At 49.7% G+C, this 22,469-nt stretch overlaps 1 protein-coding gene across 1 annotated transcript in view; it reads left to right on the top strand.

Annotated features, from left to right (window-relative positions):
* CD96 (CD96 molecule) overlaps positions 1-16,672 on the top strand; it is a 52,039-nt gene extending 35,367 nt beyond the window's left edge. The window contains exons 9-15 of the mRNA XM_038766138.1: positions 5,928-6,104; positions 9,361-9,435; positions 10,511-10,639; positions 11,366-11,428; positions 11,849-11,953; positions 12,843-12,957; positions 16,318-16,672. Coding sequence (XP_038622066.1) covers positions 5,928-6,104; positions 9,361-9,435; positions 10,511-10,639; positions 11,366-11,428; positions 11,849-11,953; positions 12,843-12,957; positions 16,318-16,426 — 773 coding nt within the window. The 3' untranslated portion in view covers positions 16,427-16,672. The remainder of the gene's footprint in view (positions 1-5,927; positions 6,105-9,360; positions 9,436-10,510; positions 10,640-11,365; positions 11,429-11,848; positions 11,954-12,842; positions 12,958-16,317) is intronic.
* Positions 16,673-22,469: the final 5,797 nt, after the last annotated feature.

Below are 22,469 nucleotides of genomic sequence, written 5' to 3'. Positions count from 1 at the left end.
CTATATAGACTATAGACTAGACTTTAGACTAGACTGTATATAGTCTATAATGCCCTTTTTATTTCCAAAGTACCTTCACAATAGACAAGCAGAGTGGCTTAGTATAATGCTCACAGGCCTGGGAGGTAGGGCTCCACCACTTGCCTGCTGGAGTCACTGGAGCAAGTCACTGAACTTCTCCATGCCTCAGTTTCCTTCTTTAAAATGGGGGTGAAATACCCGTTCTCCCTCCCCTTCGTACACTGAGCCACATATGGGATGGAGACCGTCCGATCTGAAGATCTTCCAGCTGTTCCACTGCTTGGCACATAGTAGTCGCTTAACAAATGCCCCAGTCATTATTACGCTTCCGGACCGAGCCGCCACCATGGCTATATCCGCCTCTGCTGCCTAGCCGGAGTCGGGGAGGGCTTTACTTTGAGGGGGCAGGGCATGGGGGGGCCTGGGTCAGCTCCTCTGAGCCTGGAGGGGCCCAGCCACCCTATCTCACGTATCCCCCCTACCGACTTTCCATGTCCCCCTTTACACGGCCAAGGATAGTCAGATCGAGAGCTCTCTTCTCTTCCTCCGGCTCAGACGATCTCCTCCCACTCGTCTCTCACGTCGCCTCCCGAGTCCCACGTCGAAGCCGGTGACCGCAGCTCCGAACTCGTCCTCTTCCTGCCCAGCTCCTGCTCCGGGCACGCCCTCCTAAATTCATTCATTCATTGAATCGTATTTATTGAGCACTTACTGTGTGCAGAGCACTGTACTAAGCGCTTGGGAAGTACAAGTTGGCAACATATAGAGACGGTCCCTACCCAACAGTGGGCTCACAGTCTAGATATTTACTGAGTGCTTACTCTGTGCAGTGCACTGTACTAAGCACTTGGGAAAATACAACTATAAACACATTCCTTGCCCGCAACAAATACAGTCTGGAAGGGGACACAGACATTAATATAAATAAATCAATTACAAACCAATTAGGGGATCTTGAGCAGTTGCAACTTTGCCCCACAGGAAAACTTTACAGGGCTTTACAAGTCAGGGTAGCGCAGAATTAAAACGATCAATCAATGTTATTTATTCATCTAAATCTCTCCGACCCTGCCCAGTGGGGCAGGGGAAGACGGCAGTGTCCCTCTGGGTATTGAGTTCGGGCTGACGCATCCAGAGCCAAGGCCGACAAACCGTAAGAGGCCCAGCCTGTCATCGACAACCCCAAACATCGCCTTTAATATTTATCGAGTGCCACACGTGCTCCTTGAAGGCAGAATCTTGTCGATTGCATGCGCTTAGGACGGTGCTTTGCCCCCAGGAAGGGCTCGATAAATACCACTGACGGATTGCGAGCCTCCACTGTGTTCAGTTCACTGTACCCCCACCATTCCTGTCACCTAAAGGTTACATTCCTCTGGAAACTCTCCTTAAAGGAAGCCCAGTCAGCACGGCCTGAGAGTCAGAAGGTTGTGGGTTCTAATCCCGGCCCTGCCGCCCATCTGCCGTGTGGCGTTAGGCAGGTCACTTCACTTCTCTGGGCCTCAGTTACCTCATCTGGAAAATGGGGATTAAGGCCACGAGCCCCACGCGGGACAGGGACTGCGTCCAACCCGATTTGCCTGTATCCACCCCAACGCTCAGTACAGGGCCTGACACATAGCAAGCACCTAACAGATACCACAGTTATCACTAGAACAGTGCTTTGCACATAGTAAGCACTTAAATACCATCATTATTATTATTATTATTATTACGCACACAGACACAAGACGTTTCTCTTATCACACAGCCCATTGGACCCAGATGGGCCCATCGTGACGGAAGACGCTCTCCACCTCTACAATCGCATTCTGAAAAATCCGCTTTATAGCCATACTGCGCGTGCTCGGGACTTGGGAACGCTGCATGATTTGCCTGAAGTTCCGAAATTTCTGAGTTTGAGAGTCAGCAGTTCTTTCCGCTTTCCTTCCCTGCCCTGCTTTCAGCCCTCCCCTTCTAGATCAATCAATCAATCAATCGATGGCATTTATTGAGTGTCTACTCTAGGCAGAACACTGTTTGGGAGGGGATAGCGAATCCTCAAGGATTTTCCAGTCCAGGCAGGGAGACAGGCTTTAAAATAAATTACAGGGAAGAGAAGCAACAGAGTTTAAGGAGATGTACATCAGTTGGGTAGGCTATGGTGAGTTTCAAACTGCTTTGGGGACCAGATTCAAGTGCACGGGCAATGAAAAATGGAGGGGGAATAGGGAGGGGAGACGTGAGATTAGTCAGGGAAGGCTTCTTGGAGGAGATGGGATTTTATGCTCCGATGGCTGTGAAGCGGGAGGGAATTCCAGGAAGGAAGGAAAATGAGTGTAAGGGATTGATGGTGAGAGGGATAAAAGCAGGTTACAGTGAGTAGGTTGGTAATACAGGAGAGAAGTCCGTGGTTGGGTTGTATTGGGAGAGGAGGGAAGCTGGGCAGAAAGGGAAGCAGTGTGGCCTAGTGGAAAGAGCAAGGGCCCCAGAGTCAGAGGACACGAGTTCTAATTCTGGCTCTGTTGTGTGACGTCGGGCCAATCACTTCACTTTTCTGTGCCTCAGTTACCTCATCTGTAAAATGGGGATTCAGACTGTGAACCCGTGTGGAACAGGGTCTGTGTCCAACCTGATTATCTTGCATCTACCCCTGTGCTTTGTACAGTGTTTAGCACAGAGTAAGTGCTTAACAAATACCATTATTATTATTGGTTTGGATGGAGAGGAAAGGCAGAGTCTACGGATGTTGTCGAGTAACGTGATTTTTTAGAAAAATGATCCATCACAGTGAAGTAACTGTGTCCAACCTGATTATCTTACATCAAGCCCTGTGCTTTGTACAGTGCTTGGCACAGAGTAAGTGCTTAACAAATACCATTATTATTATTATTATTATAATTGGTTTGGATGGAGAGGAAAGGCAGAGTCTACGGATGTTGTCAAGTAGCGTGATTTTTTAGAAAAATGATCTGGCTATCACAGTGAAGTAACTGCGCCCAACCTGATTATCTTACATCTACCCCTGCGCTTTGCACAGTGCTTGGCACAGAGTAAGCGCTTAACTAATACCATTATTATTATTATTATTATTATTATTATTATTATTATTATTATTATTATCGGTTTGGATGGAGAGGAAAGGCAGATTCTACGGATGTTGTCGAGTAGTGTGATTTTTTAGAAAAATGATCTGGCTATCACAGTGAAGTAACTGTGTCCAACCTGATTATCTTACATCTACCCCTGTGCTTTGTACAGTGCTTGGCACAGAGTAAGCGCTTAATTAATACCATTATTATTATTATTATTATTATTATTATTATTATTATTATTATTATTATTATCGGTTTGGGTGGAGAGGAAAGGCAGAGTCTACGGATGTTGTCGAGTAGCGTGATTTTTTAGAAAAATGATCTGGCTATCACAGTGAAGTAACTGCGTCCAACCTGATTATCTTACATCTACCCCTGCACTTTGTACAGTGCTTGGCACAGAGTAAGCACTTAACAAATACCATTATTATTATTATTATTATTATTATTATCGGTTTGGATGGAGAGGAAAGGCAGAGTCTACGGATGTTGTCGAGTAGCGTGATTTTTTAGAAAAATGATCTGGCTATCACAGTGAAGTAACTGCATCCAACCTGATTATTCATTCATTCATTCAATCGTATTTATTTATTGAGCGCTTACTGTGTGCAGAGCACTGTACTAAGCGCTTGGGAAGTACAAGTTGGCAACACATCTTACATCTACCCCTGCGCTTTATACAGTGCTTGGCACAGAGTAAGCACTTAACAAATACCATTATTATTATCATTATTATTATTATTATTATTGGTTTGGATGGAGAGGAAAGGCAGAGTCTAAGGATGTTGTCGAGTAGCATGATTTTTTAGAAAAATGATCTGGCTATCACAGTGCAGTAAAATGGGGATTAAGACTGTGAGCCCCCCGTGGGACAACCTGATCTCCTTGTAACCTCCCCAGCGCTTAGAACAGTGCTTTGCACATAGTAAGCGCTTAACAAATGCCATCATCATTATTATCATTATTATAAGTACAGTCTGGAGGGGGGAGAGGATGGACGCAGAGCGGTCAGTGAGAAATAGTTGAGAAATATTGTATCTACCATCTCTTTCATCGCGTCCTCTCCCAAGTGCTTAGTACAGTGCTCCACACATAATAAATGCTCGATAGTTACAGTTGATTGATATGACAATTGATTGGAACAGGTTGGTAGCAGTTTGGAGAAACAGGATGGCATCGGGGGGCCGAAGGTTATGGGTTCTAATCCTGACCCTGCCACTTGTGTGCCCTGTAACTTTGGGCAAGTTGCTTCGCTTCTCTGTGCCTCGGTCACCTCATCTGCAAAATGGGGATTAAGACTGTGAGCCCATCTGGGACAGGGACTGTGTCCAACCTGATTACGTGGCTCAGTGGAAAGAGCCCGGGCTTTGGAGTCAGAGGTCATGGGTTCAAATCCCGGCTCCGCCAATTGTCAGCTGTGTGGCTTTGGGCAAGTCACTTGACTTCTCTGTGCCTCAGTTCCCTCATCTGGAAAATGGGGATTAGGATTGTGAGCCCCCCGTGGGACAACCTGATCACCTTGTAACCTCCCCAGTGCTTAGAACAGGGCTTTGCACATAGTAAGCGCTTAATAAATGTCATTGTTATTATTTTTTTATTATTATTATTACTCCAGCAATTAGAACAGCACTTGGCACAGAGTAAGCACTTAACAAATACTATTATTATTATTATTATTAGTTTGGATAGAGAGGAAAGGGCAGATTCTACAGGTGTTATGAAGGTAGAACTATCGGAATTTGGTGACAGACAGAATCTGGGGGTTGTACAAGAGAGAGGAGGTGAAGATGATGTCAAGGTTACTTGTGAGATTTGTGAGGCCTGAAGGATGGTGGTAGTGTCTACTGTGACAGGAAAGTCGCTGGGAGGAGACGGTTTGGTTGAGGAGTTCTGCTTTGGACATATTAAGTTTGAGGTGTCAGTCATTTTTATTGAGTGTTTACTGCATGTGGAACACTGTACTAAGCACTTGGGAGCATACAATATAACAATAAAACAGACACATTCCCTGCCCACGACGAGCATACACTACAGAGGGACATCCAAGGTGTTGATGGAATATCCAAGTAAATAATACTAATAATTATAATGTTTGTTAAGCGCTCATTATGTTCCAGGCACGTATTAAACGAGGGGTGGATACAAGCAAGCCCCGTTGGACGCAGTCCCTGTCCCATGTGGAGTTCACAGTCTCAATCCCCATTTTACAGTTGAGGTAACCGAGGCTCAGAGCAGTGATGTGACATGCCCAAGTTCACACAGCAGACAGGTCCTGATTAGAACCCATAACCTTCTGATTCCTAGGCCCATGCTCTATCGACTAAACCGTGCTGCTTCCCTAAGATTGGGAGAATCATGTGACGGCAGAGAGGAGAAGTCAGGGCTGGAGGGGGAGACTTGGGAGTCATCTGTTTCTAACCCGTTAAGAGAGGTTAGAACAGCGCTTGGCACACAGTAAGCGCTTAATAAGTACTATTATTATCATTATTCTATGTGTAGGTCGTTGAAACTGCCACCCATTCAGCTAGAAAAGTCATCGAATAGCCCACTTCCCATCTCTCTTGAGAGAAGCAGCGTGATTTAGTGGTAAGAGCACGGGCTTCGGAGTCAGAGGATGTGGGTTCTAATCCCGCCTCCGCCACCCGTCTGCTGTGTGACCTTGGGCCACTTAGCTTCTCTGTGCCTCAGTTCCCTCATTTGTAAAATGGGGATTAAGATTGTGAGCCCCACGTGGGACAACCTGATGACCTACCCTGATGATCTACCCCAGAGCTTAGAACGGTGCTTTGCACATAGTAAGCACTTAGCAAATACCCTGATTTTTTTTTCCAGGGCTCATAACCACCACGGAAGAGAACAGAAGCCACGAAGGCCTGTCCGTGCTGAAGTCAACATTGGAGCTGAAGCCCGCCCCGTCCAAAAGCCGACTGCTCTGGTGTGTGGCTCTTTTTCCCGGCCCAGGAGGTGAAGTGAGGAATATCTCATCCAGACGGATGGTGTTTCCCATGGGTGAGTTCTCCCATTTCAACCGGGGCTTCTCCCTCCTAAAATACCGCACGTTGTCACAGGCCGCTGAGGGCACAATCAGTCAATTGTATTTATTGAGAGATTACTATGTGTGGAACACTGCACTAAGTGCTTGGGAGGGTACAATATAATGCTATACAATACAACAAAATAACAGACACATTCCCTGCCCACAGTGGTCTTACAGATATGGGAGCTCTTTCTAAATTTGTCAAGCTATCTTCTGGCCCCTCCAGTTGGGCTACATTGAAAAATTTCTGTCGTCTCAGGGTAGAGAAGCAATGTAGCCTAGTGGAAAGAGCAAAAGACTAGGAGTCAGCGGACAAGGATTCTCATCCCAGCTCCACCAATTTGCCTCTCGCGTCACTGACCTTAGACAAATCACTCCCCGTTTTTTGTTGTTTTCTTTTTTGGTAATTTACTATGCGTCAGGCACCGTACTAAGCTCTGGATTAGATACACGCCAATCAGGTTGGACGCAGTTCCTGTCCCACTTGGGGCTCACGGTCTTAATCCCCATTTTACAATTGAGGTAACTGAGGCACAGAGAAGTAAGGTCACACAGCAGACAAGTGGCAGGGCCTGATTTCCAGGCCTGTGCTCTTTCCACTAGGCCACGCTTCTTCTCTGTACCTCAGTTTCCTCACCTGTAAATTGAGGATGAAATACCTTAGACTGGGAGCCCCATGTGGGGCAGGGATCATGTCCAACCTAATTAGTATCACACTTGGCACATAGTAAGTGCCTAGCAAACCCCACCATTATGGGATAACCCTTGCTGGCTAACAACAGGCCTTTCGGAGAAGGAGCAGAGGACACCGAGCATTGGGAACCTCCGTTTTGACTCCCATTTAGTACCTGAGGGCTGGAACCTGGAGATCCAGAAGGTCCAGGAGGCCGGCTGGATCGGGAAGTGGCCCCCGGCCCTGAGACGTGGCAACGTTAACCCCGTAGGGGAGGGGGAGGGCCACCCGGCCTTTAGTCGGAACACTCTTGCCGCGTCGGGCAGCCCAGGGTAGACGGAGGGGTTGGGTTTGGAGAAACTTATTTTTTCCTATGGTTCCAGACCCTAGCTTCTTCACACCCTGAGAGTTCTGCTTTGACCGAGGCTGAGTTTCGAGTTGGCGATACGGCCTGAAACAGGCAAACTCAGTCTTTGGCTCCAAGGTTCACTTTCGGACCTCGACGCCTGGTTTCAGTCAGTTCTCCTACTCCGACCCAGCCCGCCCACTTGGCTTCTCTGATGCTAACCTTCTCACTGTACCTCAATCTCATCTAATTCATCGCCGACCCCTCGCCCCCGTCCCGCCCCCGACCCAAAACAACCTCCCTCTTTATATCCGGCAGAAGATTTCTGTCTCCGACCTTCAAAGCCTCACTGAAGGCACACCTCCGCCAAGAGGCCTTTCCCACCTCATTTCCTCTTCTCCCCCTCCCTCCTGCCCTTCTAGGTCACCCTGACTCGTTCCCTTTATTCATCCCCCGTCCCAGCCTTACGTGCATATCCGTACTTTATTTATATTAATGTCTGTCCCCCCTTCTAGGCTTTAAGCTTGTTGCAGACAGAGAATGTGTCTGTTATATTGGTATATTGTTCTCTTCCAGAGCTTAGTACGGTGCTGTGCACACAGTATGCTCTCCATCAATACAAGTGATTGATTGATTCATCTCCAGAGGCCAAGCTCAGGAGCGCGTTGGGCAGAGCTCAGACCGCCCCGGGGAAGGCTGACCTGAGCGGTTGCGGGACGGACACCCTGTGAGGCATGGGGTCCTAGGGGAGGAAGAAGGGAGTCCAGAAAGGAAGCCATCAAGAGCCCCCCTTCCCCTGGGAAGTACAGTGAGTAGGAGTGACTATCTGATGATGCTGAGGCAAAACTAAAGCCATTCTCTGACGGAAGTCCCTCAGTGGGAAGAAAAACCACAACCACTTACCACTCAAATGCAGAGACTTAGGAGCTACCCCCTCCCACCGGACTAATAAACCATGGCATCTCCCTCAACCAATCAATCAATCAGCGGATTTATTGAGCACTCCCCTCTAGACTGCAAGCTCGTTACGGGCAGGGAACGTATCGGCTAATTCTCTTTTATTGTACTCTTCCAAGTTCATTCAGTCGTATTTATTGAGCATTTAACTGTGTGCAGAGCACTGTACTAAGCGCCAAGTTCCTAGTACAGTGTAATAATAATAATACTTGTTAAATGCTCTCAATAAATAGTAACCACTGAATAAATCCCATTGACTGGTTGATTATTTTGTGTCATACACTGTACTGAGTGCGTGGGAGAGCATAATATAACAATATACCAGAGTTGGTAGACACATTCCCTGCCTGCAACAAGTTTATAATCTAGAGGGGACTCCTAGGATGGCGGTTATAAATTGATCATCGCTGCATCAATCAATCAATCAAATGTATTTATTGAGCCCTTACTTTTCATTCAGTTGTATTTATTGAGCACTTACTGTGTGCGAAGCACTGAACCAACTTCTTAGAAGAGTACAGTGTAATACTAAACAGACACATTCCCTGCCCACAGCGAGCTTAGAGTCCTAGCAGGGTCTCCTAGGACGGCAGTTATAAAATCATCATCACTCCCCTGGCTCTAGGAATCGAGGATCACGCAGCCTTCCATGAGCCCTCAGAAAGTGTTACACAACACAAAGACCATGACAAAGGTAGTTTTTGTTCCTCCTTAACCAGTATTTCCCCTCCTGGTCCTCCCCCTTCTAGACCGTGAGCCCGTTGTTGGGTAGGGACCGTCTCTATATGTTGCCGACTTGTACTTCCCAAGCGCTTAGTACAGTGCTCCGCACACAGTAAGCGCTCAATAAATACGATTGAATGAATGACACCAAAGGGGGGGGATGTGTGACCTTGGGCAAGCCACCTCACTGCTCTGTGCCTCAGTTTCCTCATCTGTAAAATGGGCATTTAAAACTTGTTCTTCCCCATTAGATTGTTCATTGTGGGCAGGGAAAGTGTCTGTTGATTAACTCTGTTGCATTGTACTCTCTCAAGTGCTTAGCGCAATGCTCTTCACACAGCCAGCGCTCAATAAGTACCATTGATTGATTGGATGATGGATAGGACGGGGACTGTGTCTGACCTGATTTTCCTGTCTCCACCCCAGTGTTTGGCATAGAGTCAGCACTAACAAAGCCACCATCGTTATTGTTTGAACTTCTGAACTGCCAAGATCCCCTGTCCTGTGCAATGTTTTGCTTCACTTGCAGGTGAGAGGACTTCACCTACCTCTACACTTCTGACCAGCAAGCCAGGGGCAGGACTCAATGCCACAGACGCTACAGGTGAGGATGGGTTCTCACCAGACCTATCTGATGCACATATGTGCCTTGTTTAAACTGTATTTAAGTTCCGAGAGAACGAGAATCTGGTTACAGCAACGCTTAGAACAGTGTTTGGCACATAGTAAGTGTTTAACAAATAACCCTCCCACCAGGTTCGTATCTCCCCCTGCCTTCAGTACATCACCTGGTTGTCTGCCCTCCATCTAAAACTCAGTATGTCTTAGACCGAACTCCTTATCTTCCCTCCCAGGCCCTGCCCTCTCCCTGACTTTCCCGTCACTGTAGACGGCACTACCATCCTTCCCGTCTCATAAGCCCCCAACCTCGGTGTCATCCTCGACTCCGCTCTCTCGTTCACCCCACACATCCGATCCGTCACCAAAACCTGCCGGTCTCACCTCCACGACATCGCCAAGACCCGCCCTCTCCTCTCCATCCAAACCGCTACCTCGCTGGTTCAATCTCTCATCCTATCCCGACTGGATTACTGCATCGGCCTCCTCTCTGATCCCCCATCTTCCTGTCTCTCCCCACTTCAGTCTATACTTCACGCTGCTGCCCGGATCGTCTTTGTGCAGAAACGCTCTGGGCATGTCACTCCCCTCCTCAAAAATCTCCAGTGGCTTCCAGTCAACCCACAAATCAAGCAAAAACTGCTCACTCTCGGCTTCAAAGCTTTCCATCCCCTCGCCCCCTCCTACCTCACCTCCCTTCTCTCCTTCTCCAGCTCTACCTGCACCCTCCGCTCCTCTGCCACCGCTAACCTCGTCACTGGGCGTCGTTCTCGCCCGTCCCGCCGTCAACCCCTGGCCCACGTCCTCTCCCTGGCCCGGAATGCCCTCCCTCCACACATCCTCCAAACTAGCTGTCTTCCTCCCCTCAAAGCCCTACTGAGAGCTCACCTCCTCCAGGAGGCCTTCCCAGACTGAGCCCTCTTTTTTCCTTTCCACCTCCCCAATGTGCCTGGTACACTGTAAGCACATAACAAATGCTTTAATGAAATGGTCAAGGAGGAATTTGTCTCAGGCTTTGTAGAGTTTAGCAAGTTGATTTTGGAAAGGATTTTGTCTTTCAGCCCACTGGCTGGATTCCAGCACTCCCACAGCCGGCAGCACTCTTTCCAGTGCCCACACATCAGATGCCCCGCTCTCCAGCACCCACACGGCTGGCATCCTACTCTCCAGCAAGGGCAACGCAGAGCCAGGTGAGAATTGCTTCCCACCTCTTTCCATTCATTCATTCAATCGTATTTATTCAGCGCTTACTGTGTGCAGAGCACTGCACTAAGTGCTTGGGAAGTACAAGTCGGCAACCTATAGAGACGGTCCCTACCCAACAATGGGCTCACAGTCTAGAAGGTTGAGACAGACGACAAAACAAAACATGTGGCTGGGTGTCGAGTTGTCAGAACAAATAGAATTAAAGCTAAATGCACATCGTTAACAAAATAAATGGAATAGGAAATATGTACAAGTAAAATAAATAGAGTGATTAATCTGTACAAACATATATACAGGTGCTGTGGGGAGGGGAAGAAGGTGGGGGGAGGATAGGGAGGAGGAGAGGAAAAAGGGGGCTCAGTCTGGGAAGGCCTCTTGGAGGAGGTGAGCTCTCAATAGGGCTTTGAAGGGGAGGAAGAGAGGTAGTTTGGAGGATGTGCAGAGGGAGGGCATTCCAGGCCAAGGGAAGGATGTAGGCCGGGGGTCGACAGCGGGACAGGCAAGAGGGCTTTCCCAGCCAAGCCCCCCCAGCCCCCGCTAGACGGTAAGCTCCTTGAGGGCAGGAAATGCATCTACCAACTCTATTGTATTGTACTCTCCGATATATTAGGTACAGTGTTCTGCACACGTGAGCACTCGATGTATGCTAATGACTGACTGATCAAAACGGCACCAGTCTGAAACAGTGCTAACTGCCCTTTCTTTAACAGATTCCTGGCAACCTCCAGGCGCCACTGATCCGACCCTTTCCGGATCGCAAACAGCCTCCCAGGGTGAGTCCTCTCAGACAAGGTTTGCGGTTGGCGGGAAAAATCCCCCCCACACTCCTCCCCGGCCACTCGCCACATCCTCCCAGCCACTCCTTGGGGGGGAAGCCTCCGTGCTAGCCGCTCCCGGGCCCTGGGCGACCAATCCAGGGACTCGTTTGGAAGAGCCTCTATTCCTGTCCCTGCTGTCTTCATCTTCCTCCCCTTCCTGTGGTCACTGCTCCACACCCTGCTTTCCTTCGATGATCTCGGAGGCTCCGAGGCTGTAAATTTTGGGGTCAGGGAGTGTCCCCCACTGGGCCTGGCAGCCCCCAGCCTTCCCACAATCAGCCAGGCACGATGGTCCCTGGCCATCCCAGAACGGGCTCACTTTACCTGGCAACCCTGAGGGCTCCAGAGCACTCATAGCCCAAATGAACTTTGTAGGTAACTCCCCCTCCTCCAACTGCAACAACTGTCTCCCAGGGATACCGCCCACCGGCCCGGCCTTTGGCCATGGAACCACTGACACGGACCACTCTACCGCAACCGGTATGTCTCTTTCCCACCCTTCTTGTGGAGCCACGCGCCCGTCAGGGGGGCACGACGCCTATCCCTGCCTTCAGAGACACCCCCCCAGCCCCCGAGCCCTGCCGTGGCCTCCAAGGGGGTCTGGGGCACCCTGGCCACCAACCCAACTTCCACTCCCCACCCACGGCAGAGGGGGAAAACGAGTGTCCACCCCATTAGCCTCCTGCTCTGGAGCCTGTATCCACACCCAGCTTGGATGTCCGGCTGGGCAAGGGGTGAGGAGGAGCTAGAAGGGTGGGTAGGGGGCTGTACAGGGGTGGAGAGAACAGCAGGAGCCATCTCATGTCCCTTCCCTTCCCCACCCCTTCCCGCTCCCGGCCTGCTTCTGGCTTGGCCACGGCCCAGTTGGTAGGCCCGAGCCTCCCGTAGGTCCTGTCGGCCTGCCCAAATCAACTAGCCTAAACTATGGGGCCCACCCCGCTGCCCCATCTCGGCCCGACCCGCCCCCGCCATGGACCGCCCCGCCGCCCACATCAGCCCAGCCTAACTACAGTGTCCCATCTCAGCCCAGCATGCCCTCTGTGTACCCACCCCCTGCCCACATCTGGTGCCCACCCCGCTGTCCCAACTTAGTCTAATCTGCCGGCCCTCCCCACTAACCCTGGGAGGGAGGGGAAGGGAATCAACGGGGCAGCTGGAATCTGGGACCACCGCCACTAGCCGTCCTGCGGCCCGGTTGGCCCCCTGGACTGGGTAGGGCCTATCGTCCCCATCCCTGGAAAAAGAAGGCCCTGTTGGCAGGCGGCACACGCGGAGTGCCCAGCCCCTTCACCCCCTCCAACCCCGGGCTCCCTGGGCTCTCTGGCCCCCCGACCCCCCAGCCCAACCGGCGTCCTCTGTGGTGCTGCAGTTGCCAAGCTGAACCCCAGGCCTTCCTGGCCGGTGATCGTGGGAGCGCTGCTCTTCTTCTTCTTGGCCGTGTTTGCCCTGGGGATTCGCAAGTGGTGTCAGTACCAGCGGGAAATGTGAGTGGCCGGCTGACCGGCTGGGGGGGTGGGACAATCTGGGTGGAGGGGGGGGGGGACAGGCTGGGGGCTGGGCGGTCTCAGGGGTGGGATGACCGCAAAGGGAGGAACAGGTTGGGGGACGGGGCAGGAAAGCTCACTGTTGGGTAGGGACCGTCTCTATATGTTGCCAGCTTTTATTTCCCAAGCACTTAGTCTAGTGCTCTGCACACAGTAAGCACTCAATAAATACAATTGATTGATTGATTGAAAGAGGGGCTCAGTCTCCCAGCTGCCATTCATTCATTCATTCATTCGATTGTATTTATTGAGCGCTTACTGTGTGCAGAATACTGGACTAAGCGCTTGGGAAGTACAAGTCGGCAACATATAGAGACGGTCCCTACCCAACAGTGGGCTCACAGTCTAGAAGGGGGAGACAGACAACAAAACAAAACGTATTAACAAGATAAAATAAATAGAATAAATATGTACAAATAAAATAAATAGAGTAATAAATCCGTACAAACATATATACATATATACAGGTGCTGTGGGGAGGGGAAGGAGGGGGAGAGGAAGGAGAGGGCTCAGTGTGGGAAGGCCTTCTGGAGGAGGTGAGCTCTCAGTAGGGCCTTGAAGGGAGGAAGAGAGCTAGCTTGGCGGATGTGCGGAGGGAGGGCATTCTGGGCCAGGGAGATAACGTGGGCCGGGGGTCGACGGCGGGACAGGCGAGAACGAGGCCCGGTGAGGAGATTAGTGGCAGTGAGTGGGCCTGGCCCTGGCCAGTCCAGACAGGTTCAGGTTTGTTCAGACTTCATATCCGGCTCAGTGACCGGGGCCTGGGGTGACCAGGGCCTGGGAGAGGCGTCTAGAGGCTCTGGAGGCAGAAGGAGGCCCCAGGACCCCTCCCCATCCCTCACCAGGGACACGCTCTAGGGCCAGGCCAACCCAGTTTACGTCTTCAAACGGTGCTTGGTGGGCATGAAATGACACTGGCTGACAGCAGAACACTATTATAATAATAATAATGGCATTTATTAAGCACTTGCTATGTGCAAAGCACCGTTCTAAGCGCTGGGGAGGTTACAAGGTGATCAGGTCGTCCCACGGGGGGCTCACAGTCTTCATCCCCATCTTACAGATGAGGGAACTGAGGCCCAGAGAAGTGAAGTGACTTGCCCAGAGTCACACAACTGACAAATGGCGGAGCTGGGATTTGAACCCACGACCTCTGTCTCCCAAGCCCAGGCTCTTTCCACTGAGCCACGCTGCTTCTCTAATAATATTTTGTCAGAACACAGTCGCTTTGTGGGAAGGTAACTTTAATTCTAAAGCTTTGGCTAATGTTAAAAATCAGCGGAGATGCCGGGGATCGAACCCAGGGCCTCAGATATGCTCTTGCCCTGTCTATGTGTTTTGTTTTGTTGTACATCTCCCCCTTCTAGACTGTGAGCCCGTTATTGGTTAGGGACCGTTTCTATATGTTACCGACTTGTACTTCCCAAGCGCTTAGTACAGTGCTCTGCACATAGTAAGCGCTCAATAAATACGATTGAATGAATGAATGAATGAATCCAGGGAGACAGAACTTAAAATAAATTAGAGGTAGAGGAACTGATCAATCAATGGGATTTATTGAGTGCTTACTGTGAGCAGAGCACTGTGTACTAAGCTCTTCGAAGAGTACGATGCAGTAAAGTAGACAGGCATGATCCCTGCCGTCGAGGAGCTTAAGGAAGAGAGGGGCACACAGACATTAAAATAAATTATAGATGGATACGTACCCAAGCGCTGGCCTGGGGGAGCGTCAAAGTGCTTAAGTGTCAGCTCGTTGTGGGCAGGGAATGTGTCTGTTTGTCGTTGTATCGTACTCTCCCAAGCTCTTAGTACAGTGTTCGGCACACAGTAAGCACTCAATAAATACGACTGAATGAATAAGCACTGAGACAAGTTAATCGGGTTGGATAGAGTCCCTGCCGCACGTGGGACTCAGTCTGGAGGAGAGGGAGAATGGGTCATGAATCCCCCTTTTAAAGTTGAGGAAACTGACGCCCAGAGAAGTGAGGAGATTTGCCCAAGGTTACACAGCGGCCGAGTGTTGGAGCCGAGATTAGAACCCAGGGCCTCCGACTCCCAGGCCGAAGCTCTTTCCACTAGGCCGCACTCCTTCTTCATCTGTACACTGAGGATCCACTATGACAATGGTGACAACACTAGGAGGAGGAGGGTCCAAAGAGTACTTTTTCTTTAATGCTATTTGTTAAGCGCTTACTTTGTGCCAGGCACTGTTCTAAATGCTGGGGTAACTACAAGTTAATCAGGTCAGGCATGGCCCCTGTCTTATGTGGGGCTCGCAGCCTTAATCCCCATTTTACAGATGAGAGAGCTGAGGCGCAGAGAAGCGAAGTGACTTGTCCAAGGTCCCGCGGCAGCCAAGTGGCGGAGCCGGGATTAGAACCCAGGCCCTTGCGACTCTCAGCCCATGCTCCATGTTGTCTTGTTCCCAAAAAGGAACAAAATCCATCTGTCCACATCTGGGAACTAGAGTTCCCTGGCTGCCAGGACTCCTGACCTAAATTCCTGGCCCGGATAAGGAATCTGTGACCCCAGGCGTTGTCTGCAGTCAGTTACTCATATTTATTGAGTGTTTACCGTATGCAGAGCACTGTACTAAGCGTTTGGGAGAATACACTATAGCAGACACATTCCCTGCCCACAACGAGCTTACAGTCTAGAGGGGGAGACAGCCATCTGCAATCAATCAGTGGTGTTTCTTGAGGGCTTACCATGAGTTGAGCACTGTACTAAGCACCTGGGAGAGTATGGTAGAAACATTCCCAGCCTGAGGGAGTTTACAGTCTACAGGAGGAGACAGAACATTAAAATAGATCAAGAAAGCAGCGTGCCTCAGTGGAAAGAGCCTGGGCTTGGGAGTCAGAGGATGTGGGTTCTAATCCCGCCTCCACTACTTGTCTGCCGTATGACCTTGGCCAAGCCACTTAACTTCTCTGGGCCTCAGTTACCTCCTCTGTCAAATGGGGATTAAGACTGTGAGCCCCACGTGGGACAACCTGATCACCTTGTATTCAATCGTATTTATCGAGCACTAACTGTGTGCAGAGCACTGTACTAAGCACTTCTATCTACCCCAGTGTTTAGAACAGTGCTTGGTACGTAGTCAGTGCTCAACAAATACCATTATCATTAGCAGGGATCAGGAAAATAGTGGAGTCTACTAAGTCGATTTTCCCCGACTCCTTTGCCTCCCCGCGTGTGGGGATCTCATTCATTCATTCATTCATTCATTCAATGGTATTTATTGAGCGCTTACTGTGTGCAGAGCACTGTACTATCTAAGCGGCCTTGTTTTATCGTCAGCATGGAGAGACCGCCGCCCTTCAAGCCCCCGCCGCCTCCGATCAAGTACAGCTACATCCAGGAATCAGACGGACGCGCGCAGTCTTGCCACGAAATGGAAAACCTCTGACGCAGCTCAGCCGCTCCAGGAAAGTTGGCCGTCGGTGGGAGAAAACCGCTCTACCTCTTCCCAACCCGCTTTGCCAGCATCCTTCGAGGGCGCTTCCACCTGTCAGGAGGGACTCAAAGACTCCTTTCATCCCTCTCCCTTCCTCAGCCGCCTCCACAACCGGCGTGTGTATCCATCTACGGATAGTCGACTGGTCCCCTTTAAGACTGTGAGCCCACTGTTGGGTAGGTACTGTCTCTATATGTTGCCAACTTGTACTTCCCAAGCGCTTAGTACAGTGCTCTTCACACAGTAAGTGCTCAATAAATACAATTGATGATGATGATGATGGTCATTCTACATCCTCGTTCCGATCCCGTTGCTTGTAAATATTTTCCGGTGGGTCTTCCCCGCTAAGGTGGAGCTCTTCGTGGGCAGAGAACGGGGCTTGAGCACTTAGTGACGATGATGATGGGATCTGCTAAGTGCTTACTATGTGCCAAGCACTGTTCTAAGCGCTGGGGTAGATACGAAGCGATCGGATTGTCCCACCTGGGGCTCGCAGTCTCAATCCCCATTTTCCAGATGAGGGAACTGAGGGCCAGAGAAGTGAAGTGACTTGCCCAAAGTCACACGGCCGGCAAGGGACTGAGCCGGGATTAGAACCCACGACCTCTGATTCCCAAGCCCGGGTTCTTGCCACTGAGCCACACTGATTCTCTATCTACTATGTGCTTAGTACAGTGCTCTGCACACAGTAAGCGCTCAATAAATACAATTGAATGAATACTATGTGCCAAGCACTGTTCTATCAAGTGCTTACTACAGTGCTCTGCACACAGTAAGCGCTCAATAAATTTATCTACTATGTGCCAAGCACTGTTCTATCAAGCGCTTGCTACAGCGCTCTGCACACAGTAAGCGCTCAATAAATACAATTGAATAATAGTGTGGCGCACTGCCTTCCGTCAGCCCTTAAGAAATTTTGTTTAAATGCCGTCGTCTCCAATTCACAGTGACTTTATAGATTAATCCACAGAGCGTTCTTGGTAAAGAGTGTGGAAATCATCAATCGTATTGATTGAGCGCTTACTGTGTGCAGAGCACTGTATTAAGCGCTTGGGAAGTACAAGTTGGCAACATATAGAGACAGTCCCTACCCAATAGTGGGCTCACAGTCTAAAAGAAATGGTTTACCATTGGCTTCTTTCGCGCAGTGAAAACTTGAATCTCTGCCGATGTCTTTGATCTGAGCCCACTGTTGGGTAGGGACTGTCTCTATATGTTGCCAACTTCTACTTCCCAAGCGCTTAGTACAGTGCTCTGCACACAGTAAGCGCTCAATAAATACGATTGATTGATTGATTGATTGATCTGCTGTTCCCCTGTCACTGCTGCCCAGCGTAGGTGAATCAACTTGGACGCTTCGGCTTGGACTTTTCCATTATGGGTAACCCTGACTAGAAATTACCTCTCAGTGACGTAGCTCTAAGCCTCACTTGCAGATGAAAATCTCCTGTCCCGATTCATACGAGAGCCTTAGGAAATACCAGTTGATAAATGCCGTTGGATACGTGCTGACTGACAAATACCGATCGATAAATAACAATGTCGCCGACACCTTGGAGGCTCAGGAAGGGCAGGGTTCCATGGGCTGAAATGGATAGGGTTCTTGTCTAATTTCCACCTGTTATCTTTTTCCCAGAGCTTAATACAGAGGTCTGCACATACCGAGCACTTAATACTGTTACTACTACTACTAGTTCTATTAATAATGATCAATAATGGTGGTATTTGTTCAGTGCTTACTATGTGCCAAACACTGGGGAGGATACGAGCAAATCGGGTCGGACGCAGTCTCTGCCCCACTTGGGGCTCCCCATCTCCGGCACTTCTGCTACTTGATGATGATGATGATGATGGCGTTTATTAAGTGCTTACTATGGGCAAAGCACTGTTCTAAGCGCTGGGGAGGTTGCAAGGCTATCAGGTTGTCCCACGGGCTGCTCACGGTCTTAATCCCCATTTTCCAGATGAGGTCACTGAGGCACAGAGAAGTTAAGTGACTTGCCCAAAGTCACACAGCTGACAGTTGGCGGAGCCGGGATTTGAACCCCTGACCTCTGACTCCAAAGCCCAGGCTCTTTCCACTGAGCCACGCTGCTTCTCTGGCCCAGTGGCTCTCTGGCCCCGTGGCGTCCACGACAGGCACTTTGGGGGTGAGCGCTCAGCGGAGGAAGGGAGAGAAGCCCGATCGTGCTAAGCCGTGGGGCAGACCCAACTCACAGTCACCCGGCCTGGCTGACCCCATCTGTTCCCGCCGACCAGGAGAAGCAGTGTGGCCTAGTGGATACAGCACAGTCCTGGGTGTCAACAGGACCTGGGTTCTAATCCTGACCCCACCACTTGTCTACTGTGCGACCTTGGGCAAGTTACTTCCTTCTCTGCGCCTCGGTTCTCTCATTTGTAAAATAGGGATAATATTCTGGGCCCCGTGTGGGACGTGGGCTACGTCCAACCTGATTAGCTTTTGTCTACCACAGTCCTTCATACAATGCCTGGAACATAGTAAGCGCTTAGCGAATACACCAAAAAAGAAAAAAAGGAGCACCTTCCAATCATTCCAGTTTCTGGAGCTGGAACTCCTTCTCTGGGCTCTGAGGAGAAGGGAAAGAGAGAGGAAGAGGGAGGGAGATAGAGAGGGAGGAAGGGAGGGAGGGAGGAAGAGAGGGAAGTAAAAAGGAGAGGGAGGATGGGAAGGAGAGAAGCAAGCGGGAAGGTGGGAGGGAAAGACAGAGGGAGGTTGGGAGAGAGAAGGATGGAGGGAGGATGGGAAGACTGATGCAAGAAGGATGACAGGAAAAGAAGGAAGGTTGACAGGAAAGAAAAGGAGGGAGGGAGGCCAGGAAAGGTCCCTTACTCAGCATCCATTGCCACCTGCTCTTCCCCCAGGTCCCCAGCCTTTGACTCCTGCATCTGTTGCATCTATATGTTGCCAACTTGTACTTCCCAAGCGCTTAGTACAGTGCTCTGCACACAGTAACCGCTCAATAAATACGATTGAATGAGTGAATGAATGAATGAATCTGTGGCCCCAGGGGGGTATGGAGTGGGCACGGAGGGGGCATGGAGGGGGCTGGGGTGGCAGCAGCAGGGACCTACATAAAAATAGATGGGGCATCGGAGAGACCGGGGGACAGTGTGGGAGAGGCGAACTTTGTGGGTGGGGGGAGAAGCCACAGGAATGGAGGATCTGGGCCAGCAGGACAGGATGGAGTTAATTCTGGGGACAATTTGCTGAAGTAGAGACTAGGGTGGCCACTATGGGCCCTGAGAAATGCTGGCCAGGGTGTCACCGATAAGGTCACTAACGGGACCCGGAGCCCAACATGATGCTATCGCACATACCATTTTGTGAAAGTCCTGCCAGACGTAGAGGGGATCTCCAAGAGAGCCCTGCCCACCTCCGTCGCCCCAGAGCCTCCGAGGCCTTCACTTCCCAGGTCCTGGGGAACGCGGGCACTGCCCACGCACCACGGAACGAGGCCGTGGGAGCTGCAGGGGACTGAGGCTCTGACCACTGAGCGTGAAACCCCCGGACATGAAGTGGCCCAGAGCCGAATGCTCCATCGCTAAAATCCGCCTTTTCCTCTCCATCCAAACTGGTAGTACAATCACTCATCCTATCCTGATCGGATTACTGCATCAGCCTCCATGCTGACCTCCCAGCCTCCCGCCTCTCCCCGCTCCAGTTCATACTTCATTCCCACTCACCCACCTCCTCAAAAATCACCAGTAGTTGCCTATCCACCTTTGTATCAAACAAAAGCTGCTCGCCATTGGCTTTAAAGCTCTCCATCACCTTACCCCCTCTTACCTCACCTCGCTTCTCTCCTTCTACACCCCAGCCCACACATTTCGCTCCTCTGGTGCTCACCTTCTCATCTCGCTTGTCTCACCACTGGCCCCTGGCCCACATCCTGTCTCTGGCCTGGAATGCCCTCCCTCCTCAAATCTGCCAGACAATTATTAATCCCCACTTCCCAAACTAAGCCCCGCTTTTCCTCCTGTCCCACTCCCTTCTGCGTCTCCCTGACTTGCTCCCTTTTGTCTTCCCCCCCTCCCCTTCCCACAGCACTTAAGTTTAAATCTGCCATTTTATTTATTTGTACTGATGTCTATTAGTATTGATGTCTGTCTCCCCGCAGCCCCAGCTAGACTGTGAGCTCACTGTGGGCGGGGACTGTCGCTCTTTATTGTATTGTACTTTCCCAAGAGCTTAGTACAGTGCTCTGCACACAGTAAGCGCTTAACAAATACCATTGAATGAATGAATGAAACGAGGTAGGAGGCAGAGCCACCCAAGGCCAGATTTCTCCTGCTTCGTAGGATCTAATCAGTGTCTACTGTGTGCAAAGCCCTGCACTAAGCCCTGGGGAAAAATACATGGAAGCACTGGGAAAAAAATACAGCACTTAGAAAAGTGCCTGACAAATAAGTGTTTAACAAAATACCATCATATATGGTATTTTGTTAATTCCAGATATGCTCCCTGGTCCCTAGAAGGTTCACAGTGTAAGAATGGAGGACTTTGATCAGCAGACACACAAGGAAACAAAGAAGGTGCTGGTTTTTAATGCTGAACTACTGGCCAACCCCAGGGATGCAAAACCCAAATTTTAACAATAATAATAATGGTATTTGTTAAGTGCTTACTATGTGCCAAGCAGCATACTAAGCACTGGGGTAGACGACACGATAATCAGGTCCCACATGGGGTTCACAGTCTGGGAGGGGGAACAAATATTACATCCCCATTTTGGCAGATGAAGGAACTGAAGCAGAGACTACGATAAGAACAATAATAATAATGGGATTTGTTAAATGCTTACTATGTGCACGGAACTAAGCTCTGGGGCAAATACAAATGAATCAGATAAATCAATCAATCAATCAATCATATTTATTGAGCGCTTACTGTGTGCAGAGCAGTGTACTAAGCACTTGGGAAGTACAAGTTGGCAACATTTAGAGACGATCCCTACCCAACAGTGGGCTCACAGTCTAGAAGGGGGAGACAGAGAACAAAACAAAACATATTAACAAAATAAAATAAATAGAATAGATATGTACAAGTAGAATAAATAAATAGAGTAATAAATACGAACAAACATATATACATATATACAGGTGCTGTGGGGAAGGGAAGGAGGTGAGGAGGAGGGGGAGGAGGGGGAGAGGAAGGAGGGGGCTCAGTCTGGGAAGGCCTCCTGGAAATAAAGGGAAATGACTTGCCCAAGGTCACACAACAGACCCGTGGCGGAGCGAGGATTAGAACCCAGGTCCTCTGACTTCTAGACCTGTTCTCCTCTAGGCCATCCTGGTTGTCCCCCTTGCTCTCTTCAGGCTTTGGGGGGTGATAAGATTCAAATCCCGGCTCTGCCAATTGTCAGCTGTGTGACTTGGGGCAAGTCACTTCTCTGTGCCTCAGTGACCTCATCTGCAAAATGGGGATTAGGACTGTGAGCCCCCCGTGGGACAACCTGATCACCTTGTAACTTCCCCAGCGCTTAAAACAGTGCTTTGCATATAGTAAGCACTTAATAAATGCCATCATTATTATTATTACTATTATTCATTCATTCATTCAATTGTATTTATTGAGCGCTTACTGTGTGCAGAGCACTGTACTAAGCGCTTGGGAAGTACAAGTCGGCAACATATAGAGACGGTTCCTACCCAACAACGGGCTCACGGTCTAGAAGGGGAAGACAGACAACAAAACAAAACATGTAGACAGGTGTCAAAATCATTAGAACAAATAGAATTAAAGCTATATGCACATCATTAACAAAATAAAAAGAATAGTAAATATGTACTAAACGTTGTCCAATGGCTGTTACCACTGTCCAAATATTTCCTAACATAGTGTTGTGATGACCCAGCCAAGAGGAAAAAGTCTCAATTGTATTTTCAACACAGTCTTATAGATGTCTCTTAAATATCTGCTGCAGAAAGAAATATTTGATACCACCAGCATCTGAATCTTCCTTGTCCCATAGCG

This window comes from Tachyglossus aculeatus, chromosome 24 (genome assembly GCF_015852505.1).
Source record: "Tachyglossus aculeatus isolate mTacAcu1 chromosome 24, mTacAcu1.pri, whole genome shotgun sequence".
Taxonomy (NCBI): domain Eukaryota; kingdom Metazoa; phylum Chordata; class Mammalia; order Monotremata; family Tachyglossidae; genus Tachyglossus; species Tachyglossus aculeatus.
This window is presented reverse-complemented; position numbering and strand designations above follow the sequence as displayed.